This window comes from Elephas maximus, chromosome 6, assembly GCF_024166365.1.
Source record: "Elephas maximus indicus isolate mEleMax1 chromosome 6, mEleMax1 primary haplotype, whole genome shotgun sequence".
In the NCBI taxonomy this organism is placed as follows: domain Eukaryota; kingdom Metazoa; phylum Chordata; class Mammalia; order Proboscidea; family Elephantidae; genus Elephas; species Elephas maximus.
Window position 1 is genome coordinate 142,861,731 of NC_064824.1, and position 21,784 is coordinate 142,883,514.

The 21,784-nt window shown below is 56.7% G+C and overlaps 1 protein-coding gene across 4 annotated transcripts in view; it reads left to right on the top strand.

Annotated features, from left to right (window-relative positions):
• Positions 1-830: 830 nt before the first annotated feature.
• CROCC2 (ciliary rootlet coiled-coil, rootletin family member 2) overlaps positions 831-21,784 on the top strand; it is a 67,585-nt gene continuing 46,631 nt past the window's right edge. For 3 of the 4 annotated variants that reach the window (XM_049888646.1, XM_049888648.1, XM_049888649.1), the window contains exons 1-5: positions 831-1,078; positions 14,312-14,462; positions 15,759-15,907; positions 18,331-18,437; positions 18,948-19,113. In XM_049888646.1, coding sequence (XP_049744603.1) covers positions 1,001-1,078; positions 14,312-14,462; positions 15,759-15,907; positions 18,331-18,437; positions 18,948-19,113 — 651 coding nt within the window. In that variant the 5' untranslated portion in view covers positions 831-1,000. The remainder of the gene's footprint in view (positions 1,079-14,311; positions 14,463-15,758; positions 15,908-18,330; positions 18,438-18,947; positions 19,114-21,784) is intronic. The other variant, XM_049888647.1, reaches the window with a different exon arrangement.

Consider the following 21,784-nt stretch of genomic DNA (forward strand, 5'->3'; position numbering starts at 1 on the left):
CTGCCTTTTAAGCCAGACACCACGTGCTCAGGGAGCCAGGCTGGGTGACAGCCCTGAGTCACAGGCCCTCAGTAGGAAGCAAGATGCATCTCATGTGGGTTTCGGGTCCCTCCCCTTCCAGGGAGGCTCTGGGTCAGCTGCAGGTTCTGGACCCATGAGGGCTAGCTGGTGACCTGAGAAGTGAGGTTGGCAGGCAGGGGCTGGTCAGCTCTGTCTCAGCCCAGCCCCCACCTCCACCCTCTCCCCAGGGTGCCCATGTCCACCGTGGCTGGGGCCACCAGGAGCTGGAGTCCAGGTGTTGTGAAGGATACTCCTGGTGTTGTACACAGGGTAGAGGCCAAGCCAAGCCTGGCTAAGGGGCCCTGCTTCAAGGACGAACAGAATGACCAAGCCCAAGGTGGCCTCTGTAAGGGAGGGGGCAGCACAATACAATGCCAGCAGAGGGTCCCTGATGAGACAGCAACAGGGACCGTGATGGATCGGGCCAGAGCGCTCCTCCTACTGGACACTGAGCACTGGGCAGGTGGCCTCCCTGCAGCGGGCCTCAGTCTACCGTCTGTAATGCCCAATTGCACTCTCTAATGCTCTCCCAAAAGTTAAATGAAGTTGTGATTCTAGACCCAGAAGCTGTGGTCTGTGCACTGCTCCGCCCAGTGTCAGGGTGGGTCTAACCGTCCCTGCCCCTCCCTGTGTGTGATCACTCAGGTGGACTGTTCCCCACGGCGTCCCCAGGTCTCCAGGGAAACGGCTTCCTGCCAACAGTGTTCTCTAGATCCCATGGCAACGGGCCCTGCACTCCTGTTTCCAGGACAACCAGCTTTAGCGTCGCGGTTACCACAGCAACGCCCCTGGGTTCGTTGGCTGGTGTTCCTGTGAAAGCAGCCGAGTGCCCAGCTCAGGAGGACCAGGCAGAGCAGCCAGGGGCCTTGCAGGTGTGGGCCAGGTGTCCCAAAGGGAGCCTGAGGGGAGGGCCGCCCAGGAGCCGCCGGGTTCTCCTGAGATGAGTTCTGCCTCCAGTGAGCCTGGCGATGGGGCTGCTGCTGAGCGGCCCCGGCTGGGGCTGGACGTCGTGATCCAGGTCAGTGGGCTGCAGGCACTGGGGGGCAGGGCGCTGCAGGGGGGGCCCGGGCACTTCCTAGCTCCAAGGGCCACTTTTCACCCACTCACGTGTTCAGCACGAGCGTGCACAACACATGTGCACACACATGAGTGTAGATGTCCCTTGGGAGAGGAGCCTGGGAGAGCCCAGACTGGGGGTCCCCGACCCAGGCCTGCCCTCCCTCCGTGCTGCAGAAACTCAGGGGATCAGGTCCCTCCGAGACTCAGGCTGCAGCTGCACGCGGGGAGCAGACAGCTCTGCAGACTCCCCCAGCACAGCCCGCCCTGGACTCTAGTTCCCGGCGGGTGTTCAGTGACAAAGTCAGAGCCAGCGTTTGCTCCCTGGAGAGGTGCTTGCCATCAGCTCCGTGTGGTCCGTCCTCAATAGCCCCTCTGACTCCAGAAGTCGTGGCTGTCTCTCAGCCCACTCACCTGCACAACAACAACCACGCAGTAACAGTAACAGTAAGGACTGGGAGTCGCCCTGACAACCACCACACAGTAACAGTAACAGTAAGGACTGGGAGTCACCCTGACAACAACCACCACACAGTAACAGTAATGACTGGGAGTCGCCCTGACACTCTCCACTTGCCCTTAGTCCCAGCACCAGCCCAATGCCCAGCCCTGCGACACCACCCTCTGCCTCGCAGCACGCCTGGCCATCTGTGCTGCCACCCCTGCCCCGGTCACCATGACCAGGAAGTCTCCACCTCCACTGACCTCTTGGGGAGCCCCATGAAACCTCAGTGAACCAGCTGACTCCGAGTTGTTTATTAACTGCTGTGCTGTAGGGGTTGACCTGGCCCTACATAAACAATACAGGTCACCTGAGGAAAGTAATTACCCATGGTTGGTGGCGGGTGATAGATAGCATGGAACAGCCATCACACACACACGTATACATACATATGCAGCTATATGCATGCACACACAGAGCACTTGGGCAGGTCACATACACACATATAGGTATGCATGCACACACCTGTAGGCACACATGCACACTCACCCACAGGTGCACACACATATAGGCACGCATGCACACACACACATCTGCAGGCACACACATACACTCACACACACATGCACACAAGGACAGAACGGACAAGGGCAGGTGATGCAACAAAAGAGAAGGCTGGTCGGTGCCTTTCCCCTGGGGCTCGGCTGGCTCTCTGGCTCCCGTGGGATCTCAGCCCTGTGAAGTCCTGAGGGCTGGATGAACAAATGATGGGTGCAGTTTACAAGACACACTCAGCCATGACCCAAATGTCAGCCCTTTGGGGTTTTCATCACCTCATGGATGCTGCAGTTACAGGCTGGTTTGGGCAGGACCCAGGGTGGTGCCGATATCGTGCGGTGGGCATTGGAGCTGGGTAAACATGGCTGAGGGACACGTGTGTGAGATTGTCATCTGGAAGCCAGGTGAAGCCTTGCAGAGTATGCCACCAGGTCTGCTGGACCGCCCACCAACACCTGTTATTTGCACTGCGGTGATTGAGATCTGGGTGCAATTACATCTGGGGCCAGCGGCAGGCAGGCAGGCAGGCAGGCACCACAGATGCCCAGATAGGCCTGTCCAGACTGCGCGGGGGGCTGAGGGGTCCTCTGCCCCTCCAGTGACAGAGGGGGAAGCTGAGGGCCTGCGAAGGGTGTGGCCTGAGGATGGGGAGCCTGGAGGGTGACCAGGAGTGGAGTCTCCGTGCACTGAGTGTGCCCCCACGCCCCAGAACCGTCCCTGACTTCCCTCCCCCTCAGCGCCCCCCCCCCAGCAACATCTGCACAGCATCCTGAGATCCCACTCTGCATCTCAGAGTTCGCATTGGCGCTCCCCTGGGACAGGTGTGGGAAAGATTCTTACCTTAGGCCCCTGGGCGGACACAGTTGGGTTGGGAGAGCGCACAGACCCTGAAATTCTCTGTGAAGTGAGGGGTGGCCGGGGCATATGTGAATGGTTTGGAGGGACCCATGGCTTTTCCCGGATTTTTGGAAGGTCCTGTCCCAGAGTAGACAGACAGTGGTGGGGGCAGGGAGAGTCCCGGAGGAGGAACACAGATGAGGCAAGACTTCTGATCCTGTGGCTGGCTCCTGGAATAGCTGCAGGGCCTTTCAGATGATACTTTTTCTCGGCTCACTTTGAGTTAATAGTATTTTCATAGGAATTTGTCCATTATATATAAATTTTTCAATGGGTTGGCGTAAAGTCGTTCATCTTCTGCCTTTTTAATGTCTGCAGGGTTGAGGTGGGGCAACTCACTGTCCCAGTTTGCTCGAGACTGAGAGGTTTCTGGGACTTGGGATCCTCAGTGCTAAAACTAGAAAGTCCCCAACAAGCCAGGACAAGCTGGTCACCCTAATGTGAACTGACACCCCTTTTTTCATTTCTGGCACTGGTCATTTGTTGGTACTGTATTTATTTATTTTTCTATTTCATGAATTTATGTCTTTTCCTTGCTTTTAATTTCTTGGGGTTTTTAAGTTTCTTGCTTATCTAATTTTTTGGGATGAGTGTCCGGCGCATTGATTTTCAGCCTTTCTTCTTTAATGTACGCATTTCCCTCTCAGCAAGGTTTTAGCTGCATCCCACAAGTTTTCAGATAACAGAACTTTGATATAATAATTTTCATTATTATCCAGTTCAAACTATTTTCCATTTCCTAACTTCCGTTGTGATTTCTTATTTTACCCGAAGGTTACTTAGAGGTATATTCCAAACACGTAGAGATTTTCAAGGAGCCCTGGTGGTGCGGTGGTTAATAGCTCAGCTGCTGACCAAAAGGTTGGCGGTTCGAACCCACCAGCCACTCCACGGAAGAAGGATCTGGTTGGTGGTCTGCTTCCAAGGAGGTTTACAGCCTTGGAAACCCTGTAGGGCAATTCTACCCTGACTTATAGGGTCGTTATGAGTCAGAATCAGCTCGATGGTAATGGGTTTGGGTTGGTTTTTTAGAGATTTTCGAATGACCTTTTTTCTTAATTTATTTTTTTACATCTAGTTTAATTACACGCATGGACCAAGCATCAAATTGTTGTGGATTTGATTTCCGAATGATTAAAAACATTGAGCAGCTTTTCACATGCTTATCGGCTATTCCTGTCTCTTCTTTTGTGAAGTGTCTGTTCAGATCTTTTGCCTATTTATTAAGTTGGTTGTTAATATTCTTATTCTCGAGTTGTAAGAATTCCCTGTGTATCCTAGTTGCCATTTCATTTTTGTTAACGATGCCTTTTGGAGAGCAGACATTTTTAACTTACATGAAGTCCAGTTTACTAATTTTTTTCTTTTAGGGTTCATGCCTTTTGTGTCCTAAGAAATCTTTGCTTACCGCAAATTATGAAGATTTTCTCCTATGTGTACTTGTAGAAATTTTCCGGATTTTTCTTTTATGTTTAAGTCTATGGTGCATTTCTAGTTAATTTTATATATAGTATGAGGCGTTCTTTCCCGTATGGATATCAAGCTGTTCCAACATCATTTATTAAGTTGATCTTTCTCTCTCCCACCTAATTATCTTGGTGCCTTTGTTGAAAATTAACACAGCAATGATCTAGGTCTATTTGGGGGATCTCTCCTCTGTTCTGTTGATCCATTTGTCTCTCTTTATGCCAGTTCCACACTGTCTGGGTCACTGCAGCTTTATCAGAAATCTTGAAATCAAGCAGCGTGTGTCCTTCAACTTTATCCTTCTTTTTCAGATTTTTTTTTAAACAATGCTAGGTCCTTTGGAAACTCTATGGGGCAGTTCTACTCTGTCCTATACGGTTGCTATGAGTTGGAATCGACTCGACGGCACTGGGTTTTTTTTAGGTCCTTTGTATTTCCATGTATTTTTTAGAACCAACCTGTCAGTATTTTAGGGTTGCATTTAATCTATAAATGGTATTTTTTTATTTCAATTTCCAGTTGTGTCTTGCTACTACATGTATTTATTTTTTGATATATTGGCCTTGAATCCTGTGAGTTGGCTAAACGCGTGTATTATTAGTTCTAGAAACTGTCTCATAAATTCTCTAGGGTTATTTACATGCACTGTCATGTTGTCTTTGTGTACTGAAAGGGCTACTTCTTCCCTTCCAGTCTTTCCTGCCTTCTATTACTTGTTAATGCCTTATTGCACTGGCAAGGACCTGTAGTCCAATGTGGAGTAAAAATGGCAAGAGTTGACGCCCATGTCTTATGCCCAGTTTTACGGGGGCAATTATTCAGTCTGTCTCCATTAAATATGATCTTAACTATAGGTACAGAAAACCTGCAAAAGCCAGAATTTGTCAGAGAAGGAAAACTCAAATGTTTTCCACTAAAATGGCTGATAGAAAAGTGGTAAGACTGCACCCTGTCACAGGTGGAAAACTTGTGAGACCCAGAAAAACAACACAGCCCTGTCGAGTTCCAGTTCTCACAGGCTTCAATGTATTTTGTAGCTATAGTTTAGCAGATTGAGGATATTCCTTATCTTCCTAATTTCCTTAGAGCTTTCATCTCGAATGAGTGTTGAAATTTGTTAAACTTTTTCTGCATCAGTTGACATGATATGTGGTTTTTTTAGACTGTCAGTACAATGGAGTGCATTGGGTTTTTGAACACTGAAGAAGCTAGGGGTCTGCTAAACTTCTTGAATCTATAAGTTGAATGCCTTTTATCAGTTTTTAGAAAATTCTTGGGTATCACATCTTTCAGTATTTCTTCTGTCACATTCTCTCTCTCCTCCCCTGTTGGACTCCAATTACTTGTGTGTTAGACTTTTTGCACACACCCCTATCTGTTTTTAGCATTCATTTTTACCTGTTGATTAGTTTGGGTATTTTCTATTAACCTGATTGCCAGCTCACTAAACATGTCTTTTGCTGTGCCTACTCTGCTGTACCCACAAAGTTTCTCTGGTGAAATTCTTCAACCTTTCACCTATTTTGCCTATATTTTCCTGAGCATAGTAAATCTTTGTTAATTTGAAATCATCGACAGCTAAGTCCAACATCTGGACCATCTGCTTTGATTTGTTTGATTTTCCCTATCATCAGTCATTCTATCTCTCCTCTTTGAGTATCTACTGATTTTTTATTGTATGCCAGACTTTGTGTATAAAAGAATGTTATCAGCTCCAGGGGATATCATATTTCACCAGGGAGATTTAATCTTTCCAGTGTTAAGCAGATGGAGTTGGGGGCTGTTTTGGGTTTGAGCTTGCCTGTTTCACTGCAGTTCTGATAATAGTCAGCCTGCTACTGGCTTGTCCCTGTCCCTCAGGCACACACAACAGCCTAGTGGGCCATTGTCTTCTCAGCCCTTCAGAGGCTTTCAGCTTAGCCTTCAGGTGTGTTCACCCCATGATGCTTCAAAAGTTGTGCATATCTTGAGAGGCAAACCAGCAGTGTGTTTGAACCCTTCAAGTCTCATATGTTGCCCCTCCAGTACCATGGGAATGTCAAAATCCTGGCTGGTTTTCTGTTCCCCAACAGCAACCTTCCCACCATCTCCCCAGAATCAGTGAGGATACAGGCGGAGAGACACTCAAGATGCTTAGTGTCAAGTCACCACTCCCTTGGAGGCTTTTGAGCTGGCCTTTTGTTGTCAGGGCCTTTGCTTCTTAAGCACTGTGAGACTGAAGGGCACTTCCTCTGCCTGGCAGAGATGCTGGGCTCCCTCTTCAGCCTCCTCAATGACCTCCAAAATTAGCAAACGCTTTGTAGGAGAAGCCACATCTGGATCTAGGCTCCTCAGCTTTGTCACTGCAGTTTCATCACTCCGGCCCCATGTACCTCCTGGATGCTCTGTTGGCTGGTCTCCTTCCTCAGTGCCCCCTGTTTAGGCTGAGCTCAAACCATGACCTCCAGCGTATGCCGACCCACCTCTCCTCTCTGAATGGATCCCATTTCTCATTCCAATCCATCTCCTCGGTGCTTTCATAGCTCTTAGCTGTCTTTTAAAACACGAGCTTAATGATTTAACGGGCTGTTCTAGTCGCTGCAGACGGAGTGTTAGCTCACCGCGTCCTCCTGCATCTTCTCATCTTTCCTGGAAGGCAAATCCTGTGTCCCTGGATTTTAACTCTGAGGATAGAGCTTCCACCCACAGGTTTTACAGGGCCCTGGGAATCACTCACAAGAAGGACGATAGGTCTTGTGGGTGGAAGCTCTGTGATCAGAGAGATTACACACATGTTCACAAGGTGGGGAGGCATGAAGGGGAGGAAGAGGAAAAGGGAAGGTACCAAGGAGGGGAGGGAAGGTGCTGTCAGGAGATACAGGCAGAAAGGTGAGTGAGGTGATGGGAGTCAGAAGGGAAGGCTGTGTGGAGTCCTCGTTCTGGTTCCAAATCTGCCGATGATTGTCTCGGCCTCAATGTCCCCACCTGTACGGTGGGGTGAGGCAGGTGGTCTCTGCGTGGCCCGCCCATGGAACCGGAATTGTGACTGCTTTGAGAGTGGGCTGTGGTGTAGCAAGTACTTGCCAGTCCCTGGGAAGTGCCCAGCCCTGTGGGGGTAAGCCAGAGAGGGAGGAGGGAGAGTCTGGTCTCCCAGTCTCCCAGGCCCTCACTTGGTGTCCATGCAGCCAGCACTGCTGTGCCAGCCAGACGGGCCACAGCCCCCGCTCAGGAACCCGCCCCAGCCCCGCTGTCATGGATCAGCCCCACATTCCTTGGCCGGACCTCTGAGGCCCTCACAACCGGGCTCTACCTGGTCTCCTGCCTTGTTCCCCATAACCCCCGGACCCTGCTAGTGCCCAGCTGCCTGTCTGTGTGCCTTTGCTTCCACTGCTGCCTCTACCTGGACACCTGTACCTGGGCTCCCTAACTGTTGGACCCGTACACATCCTCTAAGGTCCACCTCACAGGCCACCTCCTCCAGGAAGCCTATGTAGGCACTGAGACATGAAACAAACAAGACAGACAGGGCCCTTGCCCTCTGAAGAGGCCTGTTCTGAGTAACGTGGAGTTAGTGATTCATACCTTTGGCAGTTGCTGCTGGGTTTTTGGTCACTTGTGTCCTGGGCTGTGTCTGAGGCCTTGCTGGAGGCTGGGGGTGCAGAGATGAAGGAACCCCTGCTTTGGTGCCTCCCTTCAGGAGCACCCTGGATTAGCTCTCAGCTGAGGACCAAACCCCCTCCCTGGAGACATAAGCTCCTGTCCCTGGGGTGATGCCCAGACCCCCCCCCCCCCCCCGCCAAATGCTGGAAACACACAGGGACATGAATTGAGCAGCTGCTGAAAGGCAGCATGTTAGAGCCAGGTGCTCGAGGGACACAAAGCCACTCATTCTCCTCAGGAAGTGGACCTGGCAGGAGGCTCTGGCCAGCGCCCTCTCTGCGCAGGCCAAGGGCAGAAGGCCAAGAAGGCCGGGCCGCAGGCCCTGTCCTCAGATGTGCCCTCCAGCTGAGCCTGCCCCTGGAAGGAGCCCAAACGGCCACCTGGGCCTGCAGGCAGGAGCATGGGAGCGCCGGTGCGGAAACCAGCAGAAACAGCAGGAAGCTGGGGGTCTGAGTGGGAGTGGGGCTGCCAGTGCCTGCCGGGGCCATGCGTGTTTCTGCGTGAATCCTGGTCTTGCACAGAGGGCCCAGGCTGTGAGCATTAGCAACGCTGGTTCACTCGAAACTGGTTTGGGGGTTCAAGGTGGGGTCCCAGTCCTCACGCTGCCCCTTGTGACCCTGAGCAAGTCCCCAGCTTCCTGGGCCTCCGCTTCCTCGCAAGTGAAGTGGAGGTGAGAAGTCGCAGGATTCAGGGATATGAAAACGCTTGCTAAATGGCCAAGTGCGAAGGAACTTTGAGCACTCGATGTTCGTGGGCATCCCTCCTGACTCCCTGGCTTTGCCCAAGCGGTCACTGTCTTCTTTTCCTCAGCCCCTGTTGCCCATCAAAGTCCCCATCCTGGGCGCCGAGGGCGGGGGCCGGGCAGCCCCTCCTGCAGTGCCCCGCGCGACCACACGGTGGCACTGGTGAGCTCCGCCGCTGCAGACCCCCGTCCCAGGGCACCTCTGGAGTTCGGCGCTCTCAGCCCCGCTCCCACCCGAGTACGGGGGCTGGGTTTGCGTCCTGGTTGAGTCGGGTCACCCCGGGGCATCTCCTCTCCTGAAGTGATTTTAAACAGGGGCTTTGGCGCCTTTTCCTACCTGCCACTAGGCTGGTCCACCGGAGGTGCCCCTAACTTGGAACCCAGAGTTGGGGGGGGCCTCACCCTCTTCTCCCCCAGATGTGCCTGGGCTCCTTTTGCAAATGTATCCTCCTGCGCTGCGGACCAGGACATAACACCAATCAGAGATACCCCAGGAGTCTCTGGGGACGGTGGTCTGACCCTGGCCGTGAGCGGAGATCGCTCTAAGGTCACATTTCCAAAGCGCTTGTGGCCTCAGTCTCCCCACCCCCGCACGCGGCCCCCGTGGGGGCTTCAAAGAAGCCGTGGGCACATCTGTACAGCCCCCCGCCACCGACTCTACACCGCCACGCGGGGGACCGGTCGTGCCCGGGTCCCTGCCCTCCTGCTCTTGCCTGAGCGCCCTACCCTGCAGGTTGGGGGGGAGGGGGTCCCATTGGACTTACCGCCCCCCCGCCCCGTTACAGGAACCTGACACCTCGAGAACCACAGCATTCTGCTTTCAGTGTGGTGCCAAGGGCGAGGAAGGCCCTATGCCCCGCGGGGGTCTCAGTGGCACCCCAACCTCCTCTCAAAAGGTGGCCCTGACCACTGCCTTGTAGGAGCGCCCCAAGATAACGCCCAAGGCGCGGGGAAGGGGGGCATGGGGTGGCCCACAGCGACCCAGGGCAGAGGCTGGTCCAAGAGGTCGGGTCCTTGTGTGCAGAGCGCTGGGCTGGGCGGTGTGGGCACCGGTTCCGACCCACTACCCTGAATAGTGGGTCATGCCCCTGGCCTATCTGCAGGGCCCAATAGGATAAGGCGACTTCCGGACCCACCGTCCGGTGATCGGCGGTACTCAGCCGGGATCTGAGGGGGAAGCGGAGGAGGGGACCCAGCAGCAGCCCCAGAAGCCTAGAACCACAGGGTCCACAGCAGGACACTTACGGGGGAGCCAGGGTTGCTAGCAGCTTCCATTCCACGTGCCCTTCCCAGATGGTGCCGCTAACCGGGACGGTTCCGAGGCCTGGCATGGACGATGGTGGTGGGGGCTGCGGGTTCTAGGTCACCCTAGCACCGGGTCCAACTGCCAGTTCCTCTAGCAGCCGGTTGCCCCTTGCTCCATTCCCAGCAGCCACGCTCCACCGTTGGCAGATTCCATGCCCAGGGTCTCTGGGGCCCAGGCAGCCGGGGCTACCCTCCCCCTTTTCACAAAAGGGACACTGAGGGCCATGGCATAGCTGAGGTTCAGGAGGGCAGGTGACATGCCCAGGGTTGCAGCACGCTGACGGCAGAGCTGGGACCCCAGTTATTTCTTAGCGGGGAGTCCTTCTCTAATCCTGGTGGTGGGGGAATACCCGAGGAGGGTGGGGACTACCCTTCGCCCAGGCAGAGAGCCCGAGTGGGGGTGGCCGGCATGAGGAGGAGGATAGGTACCCCCTTGTCGTGCATGGGCGGGACCCAGGCCCAGAACTGAGAGCCAGAGGCGAGGACCCAAGAGCTAGTGAGACGGGGCATTTAGCGCAGGAGGAGGGGCTGGGGCAGCAGCGCGACCATGTGGGCGGGACTCAGCTGAGTCTGGGGTCTTCTGGAAAACGGATGGCCAGCCCCGGTGTCCTTAAATCCAAGGCGGTGCCTCGGTTGAGGCTCCCAATGGGCCTTCTAGAAGGTTCTTCGCGCACTGTCCGGGTCAGAACTGGGCGCCCGTGCCCGCTAGCCCCCAGCCCCAACCAGGAAGGACCCACCAGCTTTGGGGGAAGCGCCCTGCTCGGGATCTGCTGTGCCGCAGGTCGCAGCGCGACAGGAGCCTGGGGCGCCGGGGACGGGGGAACGCTGGGCGGCACCCCCACGAGGGGCAGGAAGGTCGTGGCCTTGTGACTCGGGCCGCGAGGCGGGCGGCAGAGCCCGGAGGGACCCGACCCAGCCGGAACGGGGGTCCGCGCAGACCTGGGATCCCCCAGATGGGGCCCCCCGCCCCTCCCCCCGCGTCCCCCCCGCCCCTCCCCCGCGCCCCTCCCCCGCGCCCCTCCCGTCTCACTTCTAGGGCTCGCCCCCTTCTGTTGTTTCCGTGGGGGCGGGCAGCCCTCACTCCCAGCCGACCCCTCCCTCTTGCCCCCCCTACGGGCGGCAGGGGCGGGGGAGGAGGGGACCCGGCACCCCTCCGCGCGGCCCCCCACCGAGCCCCCCGCCGACGCTCGGCCGGCCCGTCGCAGGCACCCGGCCACAGCTGGAACCCATTACGCCCCCAGCGCCTCCTGGGACGTCTGGGCTAATAGTGACCCTGTGTAAACGTTTGCAGTGAGTCAAGTCCATGCGGCGCTGCTTTCCCGTTAGCGGGTGGCGCCAAGGATGCCCCGGGGAGAGGCGAGGGGGCCGCTGCGGAGGAGGCGGGCAAGGGGCGCGTCCTTCCCGGCCTCGCAGGGTGGGCTCTGGGGAGTTCTCGTCACCCCAGGCCTCAGCTTCCCCGCGTGTAAAATGAGGGGTCTGGGCAGGTGATGGCTGTGGGCCCTCCAGCTGTTTCCTCGTCAGAGGACCTGTGAGGCGGCTGCTTCCAGATGGGGGGCAGCTCTGCCTTGGCCCCCTCCCGCCCCCAGGGCAAGGGCATCCCTCACTGCCCACCAAAGTAAGACTCTGAGGGCTTGTCTGGGGAACCCAGGGGACCCCAGTCCCACACCAGTGAACAGTAAGGCCCAAGTCCAAATGAGGGCAGGCAGACCCAGGCCATGGGCTCAGGCTGGTGGGGGCGGGGAGGGGGCACTCAATGAGGGCCTGCCCGGGGGGCTGCTGGCTGTGCCCTCCCGCCTCTCTGGGCAGCACCCAGGTCTGGGGATGACTCAGCAGGCTGTATCTGCCCAGGAGGGGGCCGGCCTGGTGGGGAGCAGATGGGGAAGCTGCCCTGCAAGACCCGTGTGAGGGGGGAGCAGCAGGGGGGAGGAGAGGACAGGAAGCCCTCTAAACCCTCTCTTCCAGCCCCAGCTGGGGGGCCTAGGGTTAGAGCCAGGAGGAGGCTGGGCCTGGAAAGGGTCTTCAGGGAGAGAAGGGAGAGGTGGCAGGAAGGCAAGACTGGTGGGGAGGGGTCCCTCACCAGGACCCTGGGCTGGGAGGAGGTCGTTTTGGGCAGTCATGGGAGGGGGGGTTGCATGGGGGAGCTGGCCATGGGGAGAGGGCTCCCAGGTGACAGGGAGGGAAGGCTGTGGAACTGGGGGCAGGGAAGCAGGGGGACTCCAGCTTTGCAGCCCGGAAAACCCTCGCCCCCCCACCCCAGCACACACACACTGCCCTGAGTACTGGAGCCAGTGCCTTAACTCTGACGTCCTAGTGAGGTAGAAGGGTGGGAGGCTGGGGCTGCCCTCAGCCCTGGGTGACTTTGCTGGGCCCTCTGTTCCCCAAGGTTTCATGCTGGTTTGAAATGGGCCCGTATTGACCCACTCTCCTGCTCCAGCTTTGCTGGGCCCTGCCAGTTCCCCCCATTTTAGCCATCTAGTGCTGCTGTAACAGAAATGCCACAAGTGGGTGGCTTTAACAAACAAATTTATTCTCTCATAGTTTAGGAGGCTAGAAGTCCAAATTTAGGGCACCAGCTCCAGGGGAAGGCTTTCTGTGTCAGCTCTGGGGGAAGGTCCTTGTCATCCATCTTCCCCTGGTCTAGGAGTTTACTCAGCACAGGGACCCCAGGTCCAAAGGACACACTGCTCCCAGCTCTTCTCTCTTGGTGGTAGGAGGTCCCTCTCTCTCTGCTCGCTTCTCTCCCGTTTTATCTCTTGCAAGATAAAGGTGATGCAGACCACACCGCAGGGAAACTCCCCCTACATCAGATCAGGGCCCTGACCTAAGTAAGAAAGTTGCGTCGCACCCTAATCCTCTTTCACATAACCAAATCTTGCCTCATTAACCACAGGCAGAGATTAGGATTTACAACACACAGGGCAAGCACATCAGATCGCAAAATGATGGACAGCTGCACAATACTGGAACTGATGGCCTAGCCAACTTGACACACACTTCCGGAGGACACAATTCAATTCATGACACCCTCTCCAATCAGCACCCTGCTGAGACCCACGGGACGCCCTGCCCAGGCTGACTTCCAGGTCCACTCTGGCCTGTGCAGCTGGGCTCCTCCCCAAGGAGCAAAGGGGCCCCAGGCCAAGAGAATGTGCCTGCTCAGAGACCAGGATTCCCTTTCTAGATGGATTCTGGGGTACCCAGAACCCTGGAACCTCCTACCTACTTCTAGGCCTATCCAGACCTCTTCCTGGTAGGTCAGCCACTCAAGAACTGGTTGAGGGGGTGGGGCAGGAACCAGACTCAAGAGGGAGGGTGACTTCACTGTCCCTCACTGCCCCTCGCTGTCCCTCACAGCAGCTGTCTGCAGGGAGTCAAGAAGAGACACCCCACACTTACTCCCAAGAGCGATGGGGGAAGGAGAATGGCACCGAACCCACTTTTCTTATCCTGCCCCCCCTGGAACTGTGCCCCTCTCCCGAGCCCACACATCACTCCTGCAGGTGGACAGACCCTGCCCACACGATGGTCTTATTCATGAAGAGAAGGACAGCTAAGCTTCTGTCCTCCCTGTTGTCAGCCATTTTCCTTGCCCTGTGACCCTCGCCACTGCCCCCCCATCCCACCCAGCTGGGCAAACAAGCTGTGAGCCCTTGCCTGCTCCCATGGGTGGGAGGGGGTTGGGGACCCTGTGCTCCATTGCTCAGCAGCCCCAAGGACCAGCCACTGGGGATGTGGAGGCTTACATCACAGCTCTACCTGACAGTTATCTGCAAGCCTGAGCCCCAGTTTCCCACCTGTGAACAAGGCACCAAGCCTGCCTCCAACATCCCTGAGAGGAGGATTCTGGATGACAGGCATGGCGCTCAGCCCGGCCCACAGGGGATGGATGGGGCAGGGCAGGGCTGGTCTTGGCCAGGTGTTCTTCAGATCTGATCCTCTGAGTACCTTACTCGCCGCTCCTCAGAGCAGTCCCACTTGACAGGTGGAGAAATTGAGGCACAGTGCTCTGGGTGACCTGCCCAGCCTGGCACAGTCCTCTGCGGGCCCTTGGCCTTCACAAACTCCAGTGGGGTTCTTATGAGAGGGGTGCCAGGCAGCTGTCCAGGGACAATAGCACCAGGGTCTCTGGGCCCGTGTTTTTTCAGAGACTGGAGGATACCATCCTGGGCCCCATGGCCAGCAGAGAGGACCGGGCACTGACTGTCCGGGGGGAAGGCCAGCAGGCGTCGCCCACCCCCGTGCCTGTCCGCATCCGTGAGATCGTGGCCGGCAGCCTGGGCGAGGAGCAGCCGAAAGGTGAGGGGGGTGCGAGGGCACCAGGGAACCTCGGACAGCGGACTAGGGTCCAGCTTCTGGGGGCCAAAGCACACCCCCAGCCAGGACTGCCCTGTGGCCTGTAATTGGGGCTGCCTCTGCCTGGTGGGGCGTGGTGCCACAGGGCTGCCCATGGGGTGTTCTGTCCACGCTCGCAGGGTCCCCCTGAGACCACAGGAACTGTCCCCAAGCCAGGCTGCATCTGCACCTGCTTTAGGTGGCCGCCAGTCTAAATGTACCCCTTCCTCCTTGACGTTTCATCAGCCTGGCCCCCGGGGGCACAGACGCTTGGCGGTGCTGTGCCACGCTCCTCTTGCCTCCCACCCAGCCCTGCGGGGCCCCCCCCCCACCACAGCACCATCCTAATCCTTACCCCTCACACCTGGGCACCTGGGCTCCCAGGCGGTCCATGTTGGGAGCCTGTGCCAGGCTCACACCCTCATGGGGGGCCCAGGGGTCCGTCTGCTATAGCAAGGGTTTGCGCAGCTTCTGAAGGACCTGGGACACTCGCCGTGTGCATGAAGGAAAAGGAAACCCCACTAGGTATTTAGAAAAGCAATTGATACAGGGGTGGGGCCTGGCCGCCCTGACACCGTGGCCTCGCTGCCTCACCAGGCAGGAACCCCCGTGTTCAGGCCGGCCCGCTGGCTCTGCTGTGGCAGGTTCGGGGCAGCGACTGGGCACAGGGATCTGTTTGGATTTGCTGTTCGTGTTAGATGCGGTGGGGTCAGTTCCACTCATAGTGACCCCGTGTACAACAGAGCACAACCCTGCCCGGTCCTGCTCCATCCTCACAATCCTTGCTATGCTTGAGTCCGTTGTTACAGCCACTGTGTCAATCCATCTCTTTGAGGGTCTTCCTCTTTTCCGTTGACCCCCTATTTTACCAAGCATGATGTGCTTCTGCAGGGACTGCTCCCTCCTGACAACATGTCCAAAGTACATGAGATGAAGTCACGCCATCCTTGCTTCTAAGGAGCACTCTGGCTGTACTTCTTCCAAGACAGATTTGTTCTTTCTGAGGTTTAAGAATGTTGATAAAGGCAGAGGGAGCAGTAGACTGCCCACCGGCAAGTGGGGAAGCCAGGCCCAGAGCATCCAGGTGTCCCCACCCTGGCTCCTGGGGTCTCTGGGGTCTGAGCTGTGGCCCTGCCCAGTGACTGAGGCCGACCCCACTTGGGAAGCCGGCGGGCAGCCCACCGTCCCACCTGGGGGCCAGGTGCCATGGCTGAGGGGACTGAGGGGACAGGGACCTGAACTGGGGTACCCTACCTACAGGGGTGCTGGAGCCCCCTGCTGCCGCGGCCCATACGCGGGAGGAGAATGAGCTGCTGCAGAAAGAGCTGGCCCGGCTGGAGGACCTGCTGGCCCAGGCGGGCGCCGAGCGGGACGAGCTGAGCAGCAGATACCACGCAGTCAGTGAGCGGGTGAGTGTGAGGGGGAGCTGGGGCCGCCTGCATGGGGTGGGCATTGTGCAAGGAGTCTCAGAACATGCCACGAGACAGCCAAACCCTGGCGCTACAGATGGAGAAACTGAGGCCCAAGGTGGGAAGGGCAGAGCAAGCGGTTTCCCCAAAGCCCCCTGAGGTCTCCAGACCCAGCTCAGCATTAACATGTCCCCATCCACCTGCCTGGGAGTCCTGTAGGCTGGCCTGGCCTGCCTGACCGCTCGATTGAGCACAAAGCTGGCCCCACTGGAGGGAGCTGGAGGGCCAGCAGGAAGGATCTGGCCCCACCCTGGGAGGAATGGCCCTCCCCCAGCCCTCTTTTCAGGCCTCTGAGGGTGGAGATGGGGCAGTGGGGTCAAGGTGCCTTCCAGTGTGCCAGAGAGCTGCATCCAGGAACCTATTTGATCTTGAAGTGTGGTCAGGGAAACTGAGGCAGGAAAGTGAAGAAACTTGCTAGGCCAGAGCCTCTTTCCTGTGTTGGCCACTCCACAGGCAGGGCCAGGCCAAGGTGAATGTGGAGCAAGGGGCCCAGCTCAGAGGGTGGGGGCTCAGAGCCCCACTGTGCTTGGCCCAGCCCCCACCAGGCTTCTTTCAGAACCCCAGCTGTTCTTTGAGGGGCAGGACCTAAGACCCACTTTCCAGATAAGGAAACGGAGGCTCAGAAGGGGCCAGTGCTTGCCCAGGGCTGGGCCACCACTGCTGGGGCCAGGCCTGAGCCGGGGCCAGCCCTTTCCCTGGCCTGTGGCCAGTGACCAGTGCTAATGCCCGCAGGCCAAGCAGCCTCCCTTCTGTGGGGCCCCCGGGAGGCTTCTGCTGTCATGGGCCCGCAAAGTCTCTCCCCCTCCCCCATTCTCTGGTCCTCCCCTTCTGTAAACCCAGCCCTCATCTGTGCACCCTTTACCTGCCCCTCCTCCCAGGGAGTTCCTGGGGCAGGAACCATGAGAACGTTCTCACATCTGGGGAGACCCAGCCCCAGGCCCTCCTTCAGGCTCTGTGTGTCCCAGGCTGGGCGTGTGGGAAGGGGAAGCTGTTCCTCACACAGGGTGGGGAGATGTTGGGAACCGGCCCTGGGGTGGCGGGGACAGAAGCCACAGAAACGCTGTAGACAAATTAGTAAACTCTGAGTCAGCGCCCAGCTCCCAGACGTGGCCGCCCCACGCTCGGCTCCAGCAGGACATTTCGACACCCTTGGACGCTACAGGAGCCCCTGGATAGGCTTCAAGTTGCCCCCAAGTCAGTGGGGTGGGATGTGGAGGGGTCAGGGTGGCAATTGCACCTGCTTCTTGGGAGTCTGCACCCCAGTGGCCCTCCCAGCCCTTCTGGCCACCAGCCTTGCTCTGGGCCCCTCAGCCCCTTGTTCTCACCTTGCTGGGGGCTGTGTGGGGCCCATGTACCCCCACCTGCCCACCCACCACGCCCAGCCCTCCACCATGCTCACCTTCCTCAACCCCACTCCCGAGATGGTGGGGTCAACTTGCACCCCAGCCAGAGGGGGCCAGATCATGGGACTGGACCAGGCTAGGAGGTGTGGGTACCCTTCAGCCCTGCACCCCTTAGCCTCAGCTCCAGCCCCCTTCTTGGAGGAGACAGGGCACCCCAGGAGGGCTGCGGGGAGCTAGGCAGGAGCTGGGAGAGGACGGGGTAGGGGCCTAGTCGTTCACACCAGGCCTTGGCCCTTGCTGACGCAACCAACTCCTGGTAAGGCCTAAAGCTCTGTAACAACACAAAACAGAAACCCCTGCCTTCTGTGGGGGTCGACTGGGGTGGGAGGGCGTGCAGTGAAGGTGAGGGCTCATATCCCCAGGCTACCGGAGAAAGAAGGCAGGTGCCCACTGCCCAGGCACTGTGCAGGGTCAGAAGCCCACCTGTGAGGAGGCTGCAGCAAGGAAGCTGAGGCCCAGAGAGTGGGTTCTGCCCTGGCCCTGTGGCCATAATGCTGTGCTCAGTGCCATGTACCTCCTGCCAGCTCCCCAAAACCCCCTGGCAGGGAAGCTCCCCATGGTTTCTGGAGCCCTGTTGTCCATGGGACCTCACTTCCAATCCGCCATTGGGGCGGCCTGGAGGCTCCTCCCCATCCCTCAGTTTACCCGCCTGTGAGCCAGGTGTAAGGCTGCACCAGCCACCTCAAGCACCCTGCAGCCCTACCTGTGGGCCACCCACCTTGCACACCCACACCATGCCCTGCCCAAGCAGGGGCCCATCAGTCACACCTCCAAGCTCAGCCCAGTGCCCCTCACCTGCCCTCTCTCTGCTGTCCCTCGGGTATAGGGGCAGGCCTGATGCAGATGGCACCCCCAAGCGTGTGCTGACTGGATGTGTGGAGGGCCAGAGCCTGGCCCACTCCAGCCTCTGCTTTTACCAAACTGTCCACACCTGGCCTGGTGGCTTACGCACCTTTCCAGCTGCAGGCCCGGCTGGAGACGACCGAGGCCCGGCTGCGGAGGTCAGAGCTGGAGCACAGCGTGGACCTGGAGGAGGCTCTGGGTCGGCTGGAGGCCGCCGAGCAGAGGTGAGGCAGGTGGGTGGAGGTAGAGGGCAGACTCCACTGTGCCCTGCCCTCTGCCCAAGGGGGCTTTCAGTGACATAGCCCCAGAGCCCCAGTGGTAACACCACCATTCCCAGAAGTGACCCCACCAACCTAGCAGGGCCCCCAGCTCCCCAGTTTCACCTCCCAGCTACCATGATTGTTAGCCACAGCAGGTGGGGCGGGGCCAGAGGAGAGTTCAGAGTGAGAGTAGGGGCTCACATCAGAGGCCGGTGAAGGCAAAGAGCCATGTCTCAGGAGAGAAGGGGTGCAGAGGATGGCCCCATCCTGGGCCTCAGTGGGGGCTGATGTGGGGCCATGGCAGGTGGTCAGTGCTTCTTGGGCTCACTGCAGGGCTGTACACCTGAGCTGGGCCAGCTGGTACAGGAGGCCTGGGGTGCCATTTGAGCCCCTTAATTGAGGGCCTGGGGCTCTGAGGCCGCCCTGAGGTTCCTGCCTGCCCACCACCTCACTGCTGTGGTCTGTCCTGTCCAGGAGCACTGGCCTCGCACAGGTGAACACGCTTTTGCGGGAGCAGCTGGAGCACATGAAGAAGGCCAACGACGCACTGGCGGAGGAGCTGGCCAGGACGGCAGGCGGTGTGCTGCGTCTGAGGGGTGAACTGGGGCGTCGGGAGGAGCGGCGCCAGCCCAAGAAAGAGGTGCTCATCCCCGTCCCCCATCTGTTGGGGGACTCTGCTTTGGGGCAGCAGAAAACAGGGAAGGGTGGGCTGGCTCCAGCAGGCAAGACCACTGGCCTTCTGGAAACCCCACCCCCCACCTGGCCACAGCAGTCTGGAATGAGAAAGCCTGGTGTTCCCCTAGAGGGGAGAACTCCTTGAGATGAGGTAGACAGGACCCCGAGGCAGACGTGAAAAATAGAATGTGATGGAGGGGCCGAGTCCTGGCTTGGGGGGTCTGCACCCTGGTGGCCCTCCCAGCCCTGCCTGTCATGGACCTCCTTCGTCTCTGAGGGAAGGAGGCCCTGTAGGTCAGTGCTGGTCAGATTGCAGGAGGGGGTCTCTCAGAGGAGCCTGGAGCCTCACGGTCACCCACCGACCCTGGCCAGGGCACCAACAGTGCCTCCACAGCTCACCTGCTCAGTTTCTAAAACCCTGAGCCATTGGTGGTAAAGGCACAGTGCTCCAGGGGTCAGCACCTGTGGGAGAGCGGTGTCCAGGTGTTCATGGCCCTGAACCCATCTGTCACTGGAGGTGGGTCCCTCTGGAAGGGGTGTGGTGTTGAGGGAGGCAGCTCTCTCAGTTGAGGCAGTCCCTAAAGAAGCTGGGAGCTGAAAGTGTCCCCAACACCCTCCCAGCAGAGGCGAGGGCAGCAGCCCTTCACCAAAGGGCATCTGGACAGCACAACCCAGTGTCCACCACATGTGCTGTGGGCAGGGCTCTCCCCCAGGAGCTGCTTTGAAAGTGGGCTCCTTCCAGGTGGAGAAGAAGCCTGAGGTGGTCCCCAAGTGCCTGTGCCTCGGGCTGGGCTCTACACAGACATCCCCCCAAACAAGCCCACCTCAGAGGATCCGTAGGTCAGGCAGCAAGGGCAGCTACTTGGGCTACTGTGGGCCCACAAGGTGTCCTTAGGCAGAGCCATCACATGGGAGGGGCTCAACTCCCCTGCCCCTAGAGCAGCAGCTGTGGACCCTCTTGCTGCTGCCACCCTAACCCCATCCCCCCACCCCCCTCCTCCTTACCCCCCCGCCCCCGCCGAGTTGGGAAAGGAAGGAATCATAAACCAATTGAGACATAAGAGAAGACGTGGCCACTGAGAGAGCTGTGTTTGTCATCAAGGGGTAATCTCTAATGATGGAACGTTGGTGTGGTAGGGGAGACACTCGAGGCAGATCACTCCTCACGGGCTATTGCCTGGTCTACACTTTATACAGCTCATACGGCTCGCTCAGCACGTGTGCCAGCAAGGGTCCTGGGAGAAGGGAGTCCCCAGAGTTCAGTCTGGTGTTAACGTGAATCCATTTCACCCTTGTCCTTGAAATATATTCTCCCTGGATGACAGTTGTTTTCCTCTCAGCACTTTAAACACATCCTTTCTCTGTCATCTGGCTTCCATTGGTGCTGTTGAGAAGTCAGTTTTCCAGCCTCCTTTGATTCTGACTGACTCCTTGTAAAGGTAATTTGTCTTTTCACTCTAGCTGCTTTTTTCCTTTTTTTTAATTCTTATTGTGCTTTAAGTGAAAGTTTACAAATCACGTCAATCTCTCATACAAAAATTTATATATATCTTGCTATATACTCCTGGTTGCTCTCCCCCTAATGAGACACCACACTCCTTCCCTCTACTCTATTTTTGTGTCCATTCAGCAAGCCTCTGACCCCCTCTGCCCTCTCATCTCCCCTCCAGATGGGAGGTGCCCACATAGTCTCATGTGTCTGCTTGATCCAAGAAGCTCACTCTTCAGCAGTATCATTTTGTGTCCTGTAGTCCAGTTCTGGCTGCTTTTAAGATCTTCGCTTTGACTTTGGTGTTCTACAATTTTTCTATGATGTGTCTATGTGTAGATTTATTTTGTTTATTCTGTTTAGGATTCATTGGGCTTCTTGTGTCTTTCATCATTTCTGGGGAGGCACCATTATCTCTGTAAATATTGTCTGTGCTCATTATTGCTCTCCTTTGGGCTCCAATTAGATGTATGTTGGCCATTCTTATGCCATCATCTGTACATCTTAACCTCTCATATTTTGTTCCTTTTTGTCACCCTGAACTGTACTGTATAAAATTTTTTCATTGTTAAAAGTTCTGTTTGTTTCTTTTCCAAATATTTCACTCTTTACTCATACTTTCAAACCTCCCACTTGTTTGCTGGAGCATATTTAAAAAAAAAAAAAAAAACATTTATTTTGTATTCTTTGTGCAGTTTCTAATACCTGAAGTTTTTCAGGGTCTCATTCTATTGTTTCTGCTGGCTGTTGATATGGTGCTTTGTTTCCTTGTATTTCTGGAGATTTTTAAAACTAAGAGCTGCTTATTTTCCTTGGAACTTTGTGAGAATTTTTTGAAAGCTGGAATGAGTGTAGCATCTTCCAGAAAGGGTTTGCATCTGCTTCTGACCAATGCCCATGTGCTCTGCCAGTCCCTGGGGTCACTTGAAGTAAATTTGCAGGTTGAGCTTTTTGAGACCACCCAGATTGTGTGAAATCAAGTTGCAAACTGTGTGATGGATAACTTGTGGCTCCAAACTCACAGGAATTTTTTTTCCCTTTTGCTCAACTCCAATGTTCTAGACAGGAAGTCTTCCTTACAGTCTGCTGCAGAAGTGTGTGTGTGTGTGTGTGCACGTGCATGTGTGTGTGTGTGTGTGTGTGTAGA